General features: G+C 44.4%; 1 protein-coding gene across 1 annotated transcript; it reads right to left on the reverse strand.

Moving 5' to 3' along the window:
- Nucleotides 1–737: 737 nt before the first annotated feature.
- Nucleotides 738–4,132, reverse strand: LOC127761823 (receptor-like protein kinase HSL1). The gene is made up of 2 exons (XM_052286155.1): nucleotides 1,573–4,132; nucleotides 738–1,234 (listed from the first exon to the last, which is right to left on the reverse strand). The coding sequence occupies exons 1-2, from the start codon at nucleotides 4,130–4,132 to the stop codon at nucleotides 846–848; spliced, it is 2,949 nt and encodes a 982-aa protein (XP_052142115.1). The 3' UTR covers nucleotides 738–845.
- Between the last annotated feature and the right edge of the window lie 8,897 nt (nucleotides 4,133–13,029).

Here is a 13,029-nt window from a genome sequence, read left to right on the forward strand (position 1 = left end):
AATCTAACACAAGGGACATAGCAAAACCGTTTCACCAAATGACTGCCCAAGCGTGCAAGACGGTACCCCTCAAACACGCTGGCATTTCTCTCCTTTCTAAATCGACCAGCAGACCAACATGAAGAACGTGTTGAAGGATTTCCTGTAGTTCATCCGAAAAGCACCGCCACCACCACTCACCCATGTCGTGTAAGTTGAAAAGGGATATACCCACCCAGGCTTTCAACACTCCAAATTCTGTTGGTATATATATATATAAACGCAAGAGACGAACAAATGCTTCAATCTTTGTGAGGTGAAGCACATAGATGGCAACTCCGTTGATGTGGCCAATTTCTTTTGAGGAGATTATCGGCTATGAGGCATTTTTTCCCCAACCAGATGAAGAATTTGACATTTGACAGTGCGCTTATCTTCCATATTAGCTAGCTTGCGCAGGCTTGATCTCTCACCTTGCTGTAGACACAGAGAAAGCAACTTTAGTCTATGAGCTTCCACAACACCTGATCATTAATTCTTCCTCTATTTGCAGCTCTATTTGTAGAGTAATTCTTCCTCTATTTGCAGCTCTATTTGTAGAGGATTCGGAGTTGAGTGAAAGTGGAAGGCCAGACCTAGGCAGGATTAATATCCTATACGAAAACACTTTGACGGTGCCCTCTACTGGTCATAGTATGAATCTAACGATGACTCAAGCTAATCCAACTGTTTGCACAACCATGCATCTTGTTGAATTGCACACAGAGTAGTCAGTTCATCTTAAAATCTTTGGTTTGTTGAGAAGAACGGACAATTCACTCGTACTGGGACTGTTTGACCCATGGTTGATCATCTCAATATCCAAATTAAACAATACAATCCGAAGAATCATCGATGTCAAACACGCCTTTAGCTACTACGCCATCGCTATGTGTTCCGCTATGATCAAACTGCATGAGCCGGTGGAGAACATCACTCATCGGAGGCCTCGACGCCGGCTCCTCACTGGTGCAAACCACGCCGAGCTCGAACACGGCCACCATGTCATCCAGGTAGGAAGGATCCTGAATCTCGCCGTCGACCAAGTCGGCGACCGGGCCACCATTGTTGTACCGCTTCGATGCCCATTTGGCCAAGCAGCTGCCAGACTCCGTGCCACCATCTTGCGGCCCTCGGCCGGTGGCCAGCTCTAGCAGCACCACACCGAAGCTGTACACGTCCACCTTAACGCTTACCTTTGACCTGTATACGTACTCTGCAATAAGCAAATTAATACACCAAATGTATGCACACCTCAAATTCAGACAGATTATAATGGAACATTATGATATTGTCTATGTGCCCTCTAGTGTAGATTGCGACAAAAATAAATGAGTACTTTAATAAACCCTTTGCTGGAAGTGTTCTAATACAAATAGAAATAGTGGTAGGAATTTTTTAGCCGAAATTGGTCAACTATACCCTATCGCTTCTACTTCCAATAATTAATTAAGGTGATAAAGATATGACGACTTCGCTTAAAAAACATATAAGTTGAAATCATTTCTACAACAGTAGAGAGCATGATAAAAGTTATATAAATACAGTAGATACCTGGAGCAATGTAGCCAAAGGTGCCACAGACAGCGGAGGCCGATTCGGACTCACCAGACTTGGCAAGGATACGAGCAAGCCCAAAATCAGCGATCTTGGCTCTGAACTCGCGGTCGAGAAGAATGTTGCTACACTTGACATCGCGGTGGATGACCGGCTGCACAAATTCCTCATGCATGTAGCTGAGGCCTCTAGCTACATCAATGGCGATGGCCACCCTCGTCGGCCAGTCCAACGGCCCGCTTTTGCCGGCTCGCTTGTAGCGGTGCAGCCATTGATCGAGGCTCCCGTTCTCCATGTGCTCGTAGACGAGCAGCTTCGTCTCCTGGCTAGAGATGCAGCAGAGAAGGTCGACGATGTTGCTATGCCGGAGGTCACCCAACGTCCTCACCTCCGACTCAAACTCCTTGTCGAGGTTCGTGTCCAGCTTGCTGGTGTTGCCGATCCTCTTCACGGCCACCGTCCTTGGGGTACAGCCACCGCCATGTCGTCCCGCCTTGATGTCGCCGCCAAGGTGGATACGGTACACTTTCCCTGAGCCACCCCTACCAATCACATTGCACTCGCTGATATTGCTGACGATGTCATGCTCGGTGAAATCTATCGTTCTGAATTGTGTCATCTTCCACGACGTGACATCTTGTGGACCTTTCTTGCGCCTGAGGAGGAGAAGCCATCCGGTGATGGCGACACTAGCAAGAGTAATGCAAGGAAGAATGACCAATATGGCTATTTTGCTCAGTGCAAGGTGATCATGGCTCATGCTTTGACTCCAGGGACATGTCCTGATGTGCATGCCGGATTCTGATTGACAACAGAGACTAGGGTTATCCAAGAAGCTGTCCTCGTATGCTAGCGTTTGCAATGCTGCTGGGACCTCACCGGAGAGCTGGTTGGAAGAAAGGTCAAGAATGTATAGGCCCATCCACCCGACTGCGGCAGGGATCTCACCGGAAATCCGGTTTCTGCTAAGGTTGAGGGAGGTCAGACCTGTCAATGATTTGATAGACGGCGGAATCGAGCCGGATAACTGGTTGCCGGCGAGGTTCAACTCGGTGAGGTTGGCGAGCCTAGACATGTCAGTTGGCAGTTCACCAGAGAACTGGTTGTTCTCCGCCGTGAAACTCTTCAGACCAACGGCGGCCGACGGGAGGGCACCGGAGAAGCGATTGTTCTCCATCTCAATCCTCGAGATGTTAAATGATATCTCACTGGGTAGAGTGCCGGTGAAGTTGTTGTTGTAAATCATGACATTGGTGAGCAACTCGAATGACCATATCTTCTTGGGAAAGTCTCCAACAAAGTGGTTGTTGTATGCCATGATGTTGTTAACGGTTTCGCAATCCCCGAGGTTCGCCGGGAACACGCCGGAGAAGCTATTGTTGAACACCACGATGTCATAGAGCTTCTTATTGAAGCAGAGCGTATCCGGTAGCTCACCAGAGAGGTTGTTGTTGGAAACCTCGAAATTCCCCAATTCCGAATGCTTCCCAAGCTCCGTGGGTAGGGGCCCGGAGAGCTTGTTATTGAAGAGACGGATGTCGGTGAGGTTCGGCATCATACCAACACCAGCCGGGATGGGTCCAGTGAGATTGTTGTAGTACAAGTATAGTAATCTCAACTTCTTCAAGTTTGCAATGTCTTCTGGTATTGATCCAGAGAGCTTGTTCATGGACAGATCAAGCTCCTGCAGGTTGAGAGCTGTGATGTTAGGACTAATCTCACCACTCAAATTGCTCGCATAGAGATATAGATTCTCGAGCTTGTGGTGCTTCAATACCCACTCGGGGATTTGTCCTTGCATCTTATTTTGTGACAAGTCCAACAGTGTAAGCTCCGTCAATGATGACATATCATTAGGGATGGTCCCAGTCATGTTCATCCATGACAACCACAACAACTTCAGCTTTGTGAGATTGCCAAACTCTTTTGGGACTGGACTCGGCTCAAACGGGTTGTTCGCTAATGTCAGAGTCTCAAGCTCCACAAGGCCTCCAATGGCAGCACCCGGGTAGTTTCCATTGAAGCTGTTACTGTCAAGTACCAAGGACTTGAGCTTCGAGAACTTTTCAATAGCCAACGGCACATCGCCAACAAAAGCATTGCTTGATAGGTTGAGGTGCAGCATCCCCAACGACAGCTTGTCGATGTCACCGTAAAGTCTGCCGGATAATTCATTGTTGGATAGGTCAAGGTACACCAAAGCTGAGCAACCGTAGAGCACCGTGGGGAAATCACCGGTGAGATTGTTGTAAGAGAGGTCTAGATACTGTAGGTTCTTGAGGCTGCAGATAGAGGTTGGGATTGGATTGGCTATTTGGAAGCTTGGGAAGGAGAGGGATGTAACCTCGCCATCTGTACAAACAACTCCTACCCAATCACAGTAACCAAAAGAAATAGAACTTCTCACCTCCCATGAGCTGAATGCAGCAGGGCTACCCCAATCTCGCTTGATGGTCAGAAGGGTTTGGAGCTCGTCGCCGTCATTGAGCTCCGTGCTGGAGCCGGAGAAGAAGAGGAGCAGTAGTAGTAACAAAAGGTTATTGGTACTATTGGTCATTTTTTTGTTACTAGTTACGAGTGGTGATGCTTGCTTAATGTGGACTTGTGAGACTGACTGACTTGGAGAGTGAGAAGCTACCAATTTCAATTTCAGTACGTATACATTACGCTAGTGCAGACTTGCAGCTGGCCGTCTCTAGTCTTTACCGTGTGTGCTGGGGCTATGTTGGTCAAGGTCATCGATAATGCAAAAGGACAGTTTGAGCTCGACATATTTTTCCACATAAATAATTGATATTTGATAATACTAGTACCATTTTATGATTTGCAATCTGATACTGACATAGCAGACTCACGTTGAGGAGTTTCAGGTTTTCACATGAATAAGAACCTGATTCTCTAAAGCAGATATTGGTGGATCCGTTATTGAAACTTCCGAAGAATGTAAATCCAAGGAACAAGCAGAAACTAAAGCCGACAAAGATAAGTCTAAAGACAATAATATATTGCATATCAGAATGTGTGACAATTTGGTCGCTGACCGAGATTGGTTCTGTGCTCGTGAGATTGGTCTCCTCCGCACCCATGTAACCTTAGCCGCGCGCGTGCGTGCTTTGGTAAATCACAGGGGCAGTTAAGTCTTCTTCCCTCTCAAAATTTATTTTTTATTTTTTTTCTAAATCTATTCCTCACGGTGTGAATACAATAGGGCCAGACGGCCACTTCGATTTTAAAAAAAAGGTCAAATAAGAAAAGTTTAAAATATAGGATCGAATTTATAGTTACACTTTGAAATATGGACAGAAGAGCAATTGTCCCATAACTGGCACTATAAACGTTTAAGAAGGAAAATTTGTTGTAAAAATCACGTGTAAACCTGAAAGCTACCATTGAATTTAAAAATGAACGTATTAGATTTATCCACATCATCAATAGTAAAATTTATACTCATGATTAAATCCGCAAGTAAAATTTTTACTCTAAATAACGTGGATAAATATCAGGTGTCTTTTTTTTTATCCAAGGTTGTTTTCAAGTTTTTATGACATATGTGATTATTACATATTTTCCAGAACTCTAAAGCAGATATTTTTTTGAGCGATTCGCATGAGACAATGCGAAGTTCTATTGATAAAGCAGAAAAAAATTACAAGATACATTCCTAGAAGGTCGTAACCAGGAAAAAGGGAAAAAAATATACACCACCAACACACCGATAGCGCCAACACACAGGTTCGAGAGAAGGCTAGCACCGAACCAGCTGCCGCTAAGCGTGACCGACCGCCGCTAGGCCAATAAAGGAACACAGACGAAAATGCCCAAAAACGCCCTTACAACCAACACAAAGCCTAACTCTATCTAGAGTATGCTTGCACCAATCGTTCGAGTGGTTTCGACAAGGGGATGCCTAAACGACGTCTCCAAGGACTAACTACCGCCGCCGTCCGTCAAGGACTCAAAAGAGCCAAGACTAGGCTTTCGCCCGGCAAACACCCTTAAGGGATGAGACGGCATGACAACGCCCTTAGGAGGGGGACTGAACCATTGTTGTCGGTCCTGCAAAGGCCAGGCTGGGTTTTCACCCGCCGCTCATCACCTGCAAGTCCATGGCTGTCGCACCAATGCTTCACCATTGCTCAACCACTGCTGACATGTGGGACCACTGCACCGGCGCCCCTGCCGGCCAGCCTTTGTGTACCTAAGACCGCACCACACCCCCGACAGCTCCTTATCACACCGTGGTTACCTCCTTTACCGCCGGCCGCGCCTCATCGCGCTGCACCGGCCTCCACCATCGGACGCGCCTCTCGCGCCAGTCCGGCCTCCCGCCATCGGCTGCGCCTCTCGCGCCAAGCGGGCCTCCTCGCCGCCGGCCGCTCCTCTCGCGCCTTGCTGGCCTCCACTGCCATCGGCTACGCCTCTCTACACCAAGCCAGCCTCCGACCCCTCCAATCGCTGCCGCGCCGGCCAGGTGCGGCCGTCTGCCACGCCCCTGGTTAGCCGTCCGAGACCGCCATGCCTCCTCCGACCGTAGATACGGTCACAACCACCACCGCAGCCGCTGCTGTCGACGGACACCTCGCCGCCGACTAGCCGCAGCCCCCTCGCCGCCGTCCAGCCGCGACCGTCGCCACGAGCTCCGCGCCGCTGTCACCGCCGCGAGTGCACCCCGTTGCCACAGCCGCCGTTGCCATCGACCAGCCATCGTGGTGTCGCCGCCGTCCAACCGCTGCCGCCACCATCGCCACAAGCTCCACGCCATTGCCACCGTCACTGTCACCACGAAGTCTGCGCCGTTGCGGCCGACACCGTCGCCGCAGCTCTGCCGCGCCACTACCGCCACGAGCTTGCCCTGCACCAGATCCGTCCTCAGGGGGCCGGATCCGCTTTCGGCGCGACCAAGTCCTGCCCGCCGCCATCCTCACCGCCATCTTCATCCCCGCCGCCGTCGGATCCCCTCTCTTCTCCTTCGTCGCCACCACCTTCATACTCCGCCTCCACCACTGCCACCGCCGCCTCATCACACTACCCTGCCGCCGGCTGTCTCCCTGCAAGATCCGGCAGCGACGGCCCGGATCTGGGCGGCCTTCACCATCCCGCGTGGCCCCCCACCGTCAGCGAGTGAGAGAAACGAAGCCCCGCCACCGCCGTCCTTGCAGCCGCTCGGGTGGCGGCGAGGCGGAGGAGGATGGAGGAGGAGCGGACGATGGCAGTGGTTTCTGCCTCCCGTGTCGCCCGTAAGGGAGGATGATGCGGGGGCCAGTTAAGTACTAATTCTTCACCAAAGCACACAATAATCTGTCTAAAGCAGATATTGGTGGATCCGTTATTGAAACTTCCGAAGAATGTAAATCCAAGGAACAAGCAGAAACTAAAGCCGACAAAGATAAGTCTAAAGACTATAATAATATAAGTATTGCATATCAGAATGTGTGACAATTTGGTCGCTGACCGAGATTGGCTCTGTGCTCATGAGATTGGTCTCCTCCGCGCCCATGTAACTCTAGCCGCGCGTATGTGCTTTGGTAAATCACAGGGGCAGTTAAGTCTACTTCCCTCTCTAAATTCATTTTTTATTTTCTTCTAAATCTATTCCTATACAATAGGGCCAGATGACAACTTCAATTTTAAAAAATAAGATCAAATAAGTAAAGTTAAAAATATAGGGTCAAATTTATAGTTAGACTTTAAAATATGGACAAAAGAGTAATTGTCCCATATCTGGCACTATAAACGTTATTAAGAAGGAAAATATATCACGTGCAAACCTGAAAGCTACCGTTGGATTTAAAAATGAACATATGAGATTTATCCACGTCATCAATATAAAATTTTTACTCATGATTAAATCCACAAGTAAAATTTTTACTCTAAATAACGTGGATAAATATCATGTGTCATTTTTTTTATCCAAGGTTGTTTTTAAGTTTTCATGACATATGTGATTATCACATATTTTCCAGAACATTCATGCATGCATGATGCATCCATCGATGGCATCATCATTTTATTCCCAAAACGAACAGAGTACGATCCTTAATTAATGCCTTCTTTATTGGTTGATTGATCAGCTTGTCATACAAACGATATGATGCATAGATCGATCTGATCATATGGCCGGTGGCGATGGTAATGGGCAGTTGACCTGGCAGGCCTCGAGACTCTGGTAGCATTGCCCGTCGCTGACCTCACAACACCAGCAGTTCTTGCAGAGGTCTGGCCGCTTCGCACATAGCGGCCCAGGTGGTATGTTGATCTTCTCTCCCAACATGTCACCATTGCTCCGGCCTATTAAATATTAATTAATTAATTAATTAAATCATTAACACAGACACTTATGTATGCTATGGTGAAAATGATGGTTATATAGAACTTGCTCAAAGAATATAGAAAAAAAAAACTCAAAGAATCCCTTCTGTATTCATGAATTTTACCGTATCCTTATATGTCCTTGCATTTTTATTTGGATCTCCTTTAGACCTGTTATATTAGTTGTCTGTTAGATTTTTTTTCAAAATGACTTATATGTCATACTTATGCTTTCTACTTTGTAAACATAATCTAAAAAGAATTGTGATAAAATCAAACTGGACATAATTATGATCCCAAATATAGAAAAGATTTTTTTTACGAATTTGATGAATCACGTACAAAAGATTCACCAAGAAACTGAAAAGGCAAAATTGTTTTTCAGTTGGATTTAAATTTCAGCGAAAACATTTAAAAATATTTACAAATATTAATTTTTTGGTCTGCTCCGTTTGTTTTTTTCATAAACGAATCTTTTTCACCTTGCAGCTATATATGTTATTATTTCTAAAAGAGTCTAATGGTTAACTCACAGTCGACTAGCTAGATGTATATAGGACGGTCTTATGGTGGGCTTCAAGGGTTTAAAATGCACGAATTGGAAATTGGAATCCAAAATAATCAAGAACTTGGAAATTGGAACGAGACCAAATTTAGGGAAAAGAAATTTAATTGAAAACTCGGAGGGAACCTAAGGAATTTTCTGTATATATTGATCAGTACATTCTCGAGACTAATTAAAAGGATGTTTGGACTTTGATTTAAGCACACCCCCAAAACCATATACATACGCCATCTTTCTTAAGGTCCACATGCAGCAGTGCTAATCCATTTTGGCGTTGAGTTTTCTGCTGCAGGTGAATCTGAACTACACTAACATCTACATCAGCAATTAATGGCATCAACAATTCCGGTCAATAATCCACCCTATTTTCTACCCTATTTTGGATAAGATTTATTAGGTGTTCATGCTAAGAGATCCTTTTCGGATCATTAAGTTCACCTCCAACAAAAGAAACAAAGTCAATTAACAATATATATATGTGGAGATAAGCTAAGGGCACTCTCCCAAACGTTCCATCGCATCCAACTTTCATAGTGTTGTAATACATTGTCATGTATAAAAAAACCAAGGTATCTAAAGAGTTATCGAGGAGAGATTAAAAAAAATTGAAGAAATCATTAGTAAGAAACTACCTCTACACATAAATCAAGAACGAAAACAAGAGATACACAAATAAAAGGAGAGATAAGAGAGCTAGGATGAGTATATATGTATAATTATGAAAACTAATTGATACTGTAATTTCTAATTAGGATTGCCCTTACATTGCACAGCAGGAACAGCAGCGCATCCGATGATCAGCAGCAGCAGAAACAGCAACCGAGAATCGACGACGTGCTTCATCTCCATTATTCGCGGTCCAATTTTTGCAGGGCTCGATGATCTTTTAGAAAAGAATATAATCCGCAGGCTCGTACTGGACGAGTAGACAATCTATTTATATAGAGGCCTCGTGAATAGTGTTAATTATCGTAATTTTTTTTAGATAATGTTAATTATTGTAGTTGATGCTGGCTATAAATAGATAATTGTAACCCGAGCCGGCATTTCTGTAATTAGAGACAATTGATGCCGTTTATTATTAGCAAGGCTGACATATAATGCTGCCTGTTGCGTTTGCTGGACAGATTCTCTCTGTTTTCTCGACAAGTTCCATAAGAATATCTTGACAGCAATGGAAAGTAGGCGTAATGGGACAAGGCAGAATGTTAGCCTTGGGCTGTTGGGCCTTGGAGCCGAGGACGTGTTCATACCAGTTAATCCGTCCATGCATTTATACTATAAAAATTTGATTTTCACAGCTTTACTCACCCTTAATAATTTTATAGACCGATAAAGCTGCAAAATGGACACCTCGCTAATTGTTGTCTTTAGAATCATCTCTTTAGGTGGTGTTTGGATGGACAGGGACTAAAATTAGTCCCTCCCATGCCAAACAACCCCTCACTCTTGCAGTGGAAGATGCTACTACGTACTACATCCTTCTGAACAATGCAGCCCTGGAGCATTGTACAAATTTGTTGAAATGTCCAAAATACCCCTAGGATAAAAACTTTCAAAATTTAGATAAAAATTTTGAAATATCAGATTTTAAGTTTTTGGCCAAATTTTGGATATTTACAATCTGATGTTTATAATATGATATTTTGGAATATTTATTCAAATTTTGGAAGTTTTTGTCCCAGGGGTATTTTGGTCATTTGGGCAAAATTATACAGTGCTAACGGAGGATAACCTGACGGCGATGGTAAATCGTATAAGTTAAGTAAAAGTCGATGACATATTGTAGAACGTAACAAAGTCAATGGTATATCGTAGACTTGTGACAAAGTCAGTGGCATATAATGGATTCTCTCTTTCGAAAACCCCTCTCGGTAAGTCAATATCTCGGCTGATGTTTTCGGGTTTTCTCAATTTTTTTGTGAAATTAGTCAAAATTTTAGAAAATTTTGGCCAAAAAAAACCTAAATTTCGGTTCTATCAAAATGGCCCAAATTTTAGCCGAAAAAAACCCTGGCCTAGAGACACTTATCAGTCATGTTCAAACGACAATAGCATCACTGTTTGCATTTATCAAAGTAGTTCTGGTAGGTGTTCTTTTTGCTAGGTGCTCCAGTACATACCTCACAGAGGAGGCTCCTGCACTCCTGATTATAGCTAGCTCTGTTGTTTCTACCTTTTAATTAGCTTTCATGTTTTTTTTTATTTTTTTGCGATGAGATGGATTGAAACCAGACTCTACATCCATAGAGCGGTTGTACAGTTGTACACAGCCAATTTTGCTTTCAAATATGGAACATGTTATTTGAGTTTTGCCTCTAGACCAATATAAAAAGCACGAGTTCATCAAACACCTGTCTTTTCTGACTGATAGATCTATTTATCCAATAGCTTATATTAAAAGTTGGATCACCTTGCAATTAGCGATCCCATCTCGACCAATCTGCGGTTACAGTGATCGGTCAAAAAGGAGAGATGAATAGATTAATCTACATCTACACTAATATAAAAAGCACCAGTTCATCAAACCCGATGTTTTCTGACCCTTAGATCTATTCATCCAACGGCTCAGATCAAGAGTTAGATCAACCTCCACAATTAGCGATTCCACGTCGTGTAAGTAGCGGTTACAAAAATTAATTAGCGATCATCAAACAAAAAGAAAAAAGAAGAAGTTATTAGTGATCCATCTCCCACTCCCCTACCCCGCCGCCTCCGCCAGTCCGCCTCCTTGCGCCTACCCCACCGCAGTCGCCCGCCGCCTTCTCCACCAGCGCCGACGCCTCCTCACGCCTACCCCATTGCCGTCGCTGTCGTCGGCCCCGCCTTCTCCGCCGCCGGCAGCCGCGAAACCTACCCCGCCGCCGACGTCTCCTCGCGCCTACCACCCCCTACTCTCACGCTCCGTCGCCGATCTCCTTCGCCGTTGCCCCGCCATCGATCTCCGACGCCGGAACTCCGTTGCATGTCGCACGTCACCCAGATCGGCGTCGCTCCAAGATTGGCGTCACGGTCGCGGGCGTCGATCTCGCTCCCCTATCGGCATCGCAATCACCGGCGATGATATCGTGGCCTCGAACCTTCGTAGCTGTCTCCATCGCCTTCGCCGCTGCTGATCCTGCTTCCCCAGTTCGCCGTCGTGGCCTTCGATCCGGCGGGCCACGCCTCTGTCCACGCCCACCGCGGAGTGCACCCCTCCAGCCAGTACAGCAGCATCGCCACTGCCGACAGGAGCAGCATCCCCGTCCAGATTGTCAGCAGACAACCAGGTGATTAGATTGGTTTTCTTTTATTTGGTTGGATTCTGCATTTTGAACGAAAGCAGTAAAATTCTTCATTCTTTGATTTGGTTGGATTCAGAATTGACAATACATCATAAATCTGAGTAAATCGTTAAGCAATATTACATTCTCTATTATTTAATTATTGCAATTGTTAATCATGCTTAAAAAACATAATGTTATTCATGCTCAACCATAATGCTGGCAACTAAAAATAATACCTAGATTGACAGTAGTACAGTTGAACAATACCTAGATTGACCGTAGTACAGTTGGGTGGCGAAGGTCTCATTGCTCACTGATGGCTTTCTAAATCCCCTATTCCATCGTAAGCCTGATTATCGTGGTATATTATTTCGTGGAGGTGTTATAGGTGATATGAATGGAAGGGCATGTACACTGTTATAGCCGGAATAAAACCTAGGCTTGATGCTAATTTACATATGAAGTACACGCAAATTAATTCAATTAATTGTTATGCTTTATTCTGCTTGTTTCTATGCACTACAATTCCAATTTGAGTGCCTATCTTTTCATGCTTTTCAGTATAATGTCTTGGCAGGATATGAATCTGTTCATGCATCTATATACAGCCTTCATATAATTAAGTAAGGATTAACCAGATTACTTGCTTTGTCTAATGCAGCCTCACCATTTCATTTGTGGCGAGCACCTTAATTCCATCTTGCCATTGTCAAGGGAGTATATCATCTGCATCTAATTCTGTATATTGAGTATATATTGACTAGGTCTTTGAAAATTTTGAATTGTTGTCAGATATTAAGTTCCTTAGTTTGATGATTTGATTAGTTTTGCAACTAATCACCATTGATCACAAGTAAACACCACTTATAGCAGTTTAATGGCTATTTATCTAAAAAGGAAAAAACTAGAAGTTTAATGACTGAAACTGCAGTGGTACTATGATCTATAAAGAAATCTGCTGAGTTTCCTAGCAGTTGTTGGATGCACTTTCCTCTTGCTGTGTCATCCATTAAATTTCAAAAGCTGCAAATTCTTTGTATAGGTATTACTGGGACTCAAATGTATACCTTTCAGTTCACACTCAATTTTGTAGAACAGTAAAAGCGTGAAAATATAGGAAATATAATTGATTTGTTCAGAAAATTATTCAAATGCTAACACACTGCCTAGGTAATCACTTTCTCAACATAAGTATATGTACAACAATGCATACTGTTTCTACTTTTCACAATTGGAAACCTGAAATATCAAGATTCTAAAACTAATGTGTGTCTGCTGTACAGTTCTTAAAACAATGCTATGGAGTATTCTATG

This window comes from Oryza glaberrima, chromosome 2 (assembly GCF_000147395.1).
Source record: "Oryza glaberrima chromosome 2, OglaRS2, whole genome shotgun sequence".
Taxonomy (NCBI): domain Eukaryota; kingdom Viridiplantae; phylum Streptophyta; class Magnoliopsida; order Poales; family Poaceae; genus Oryza; species Oryza glaberrima.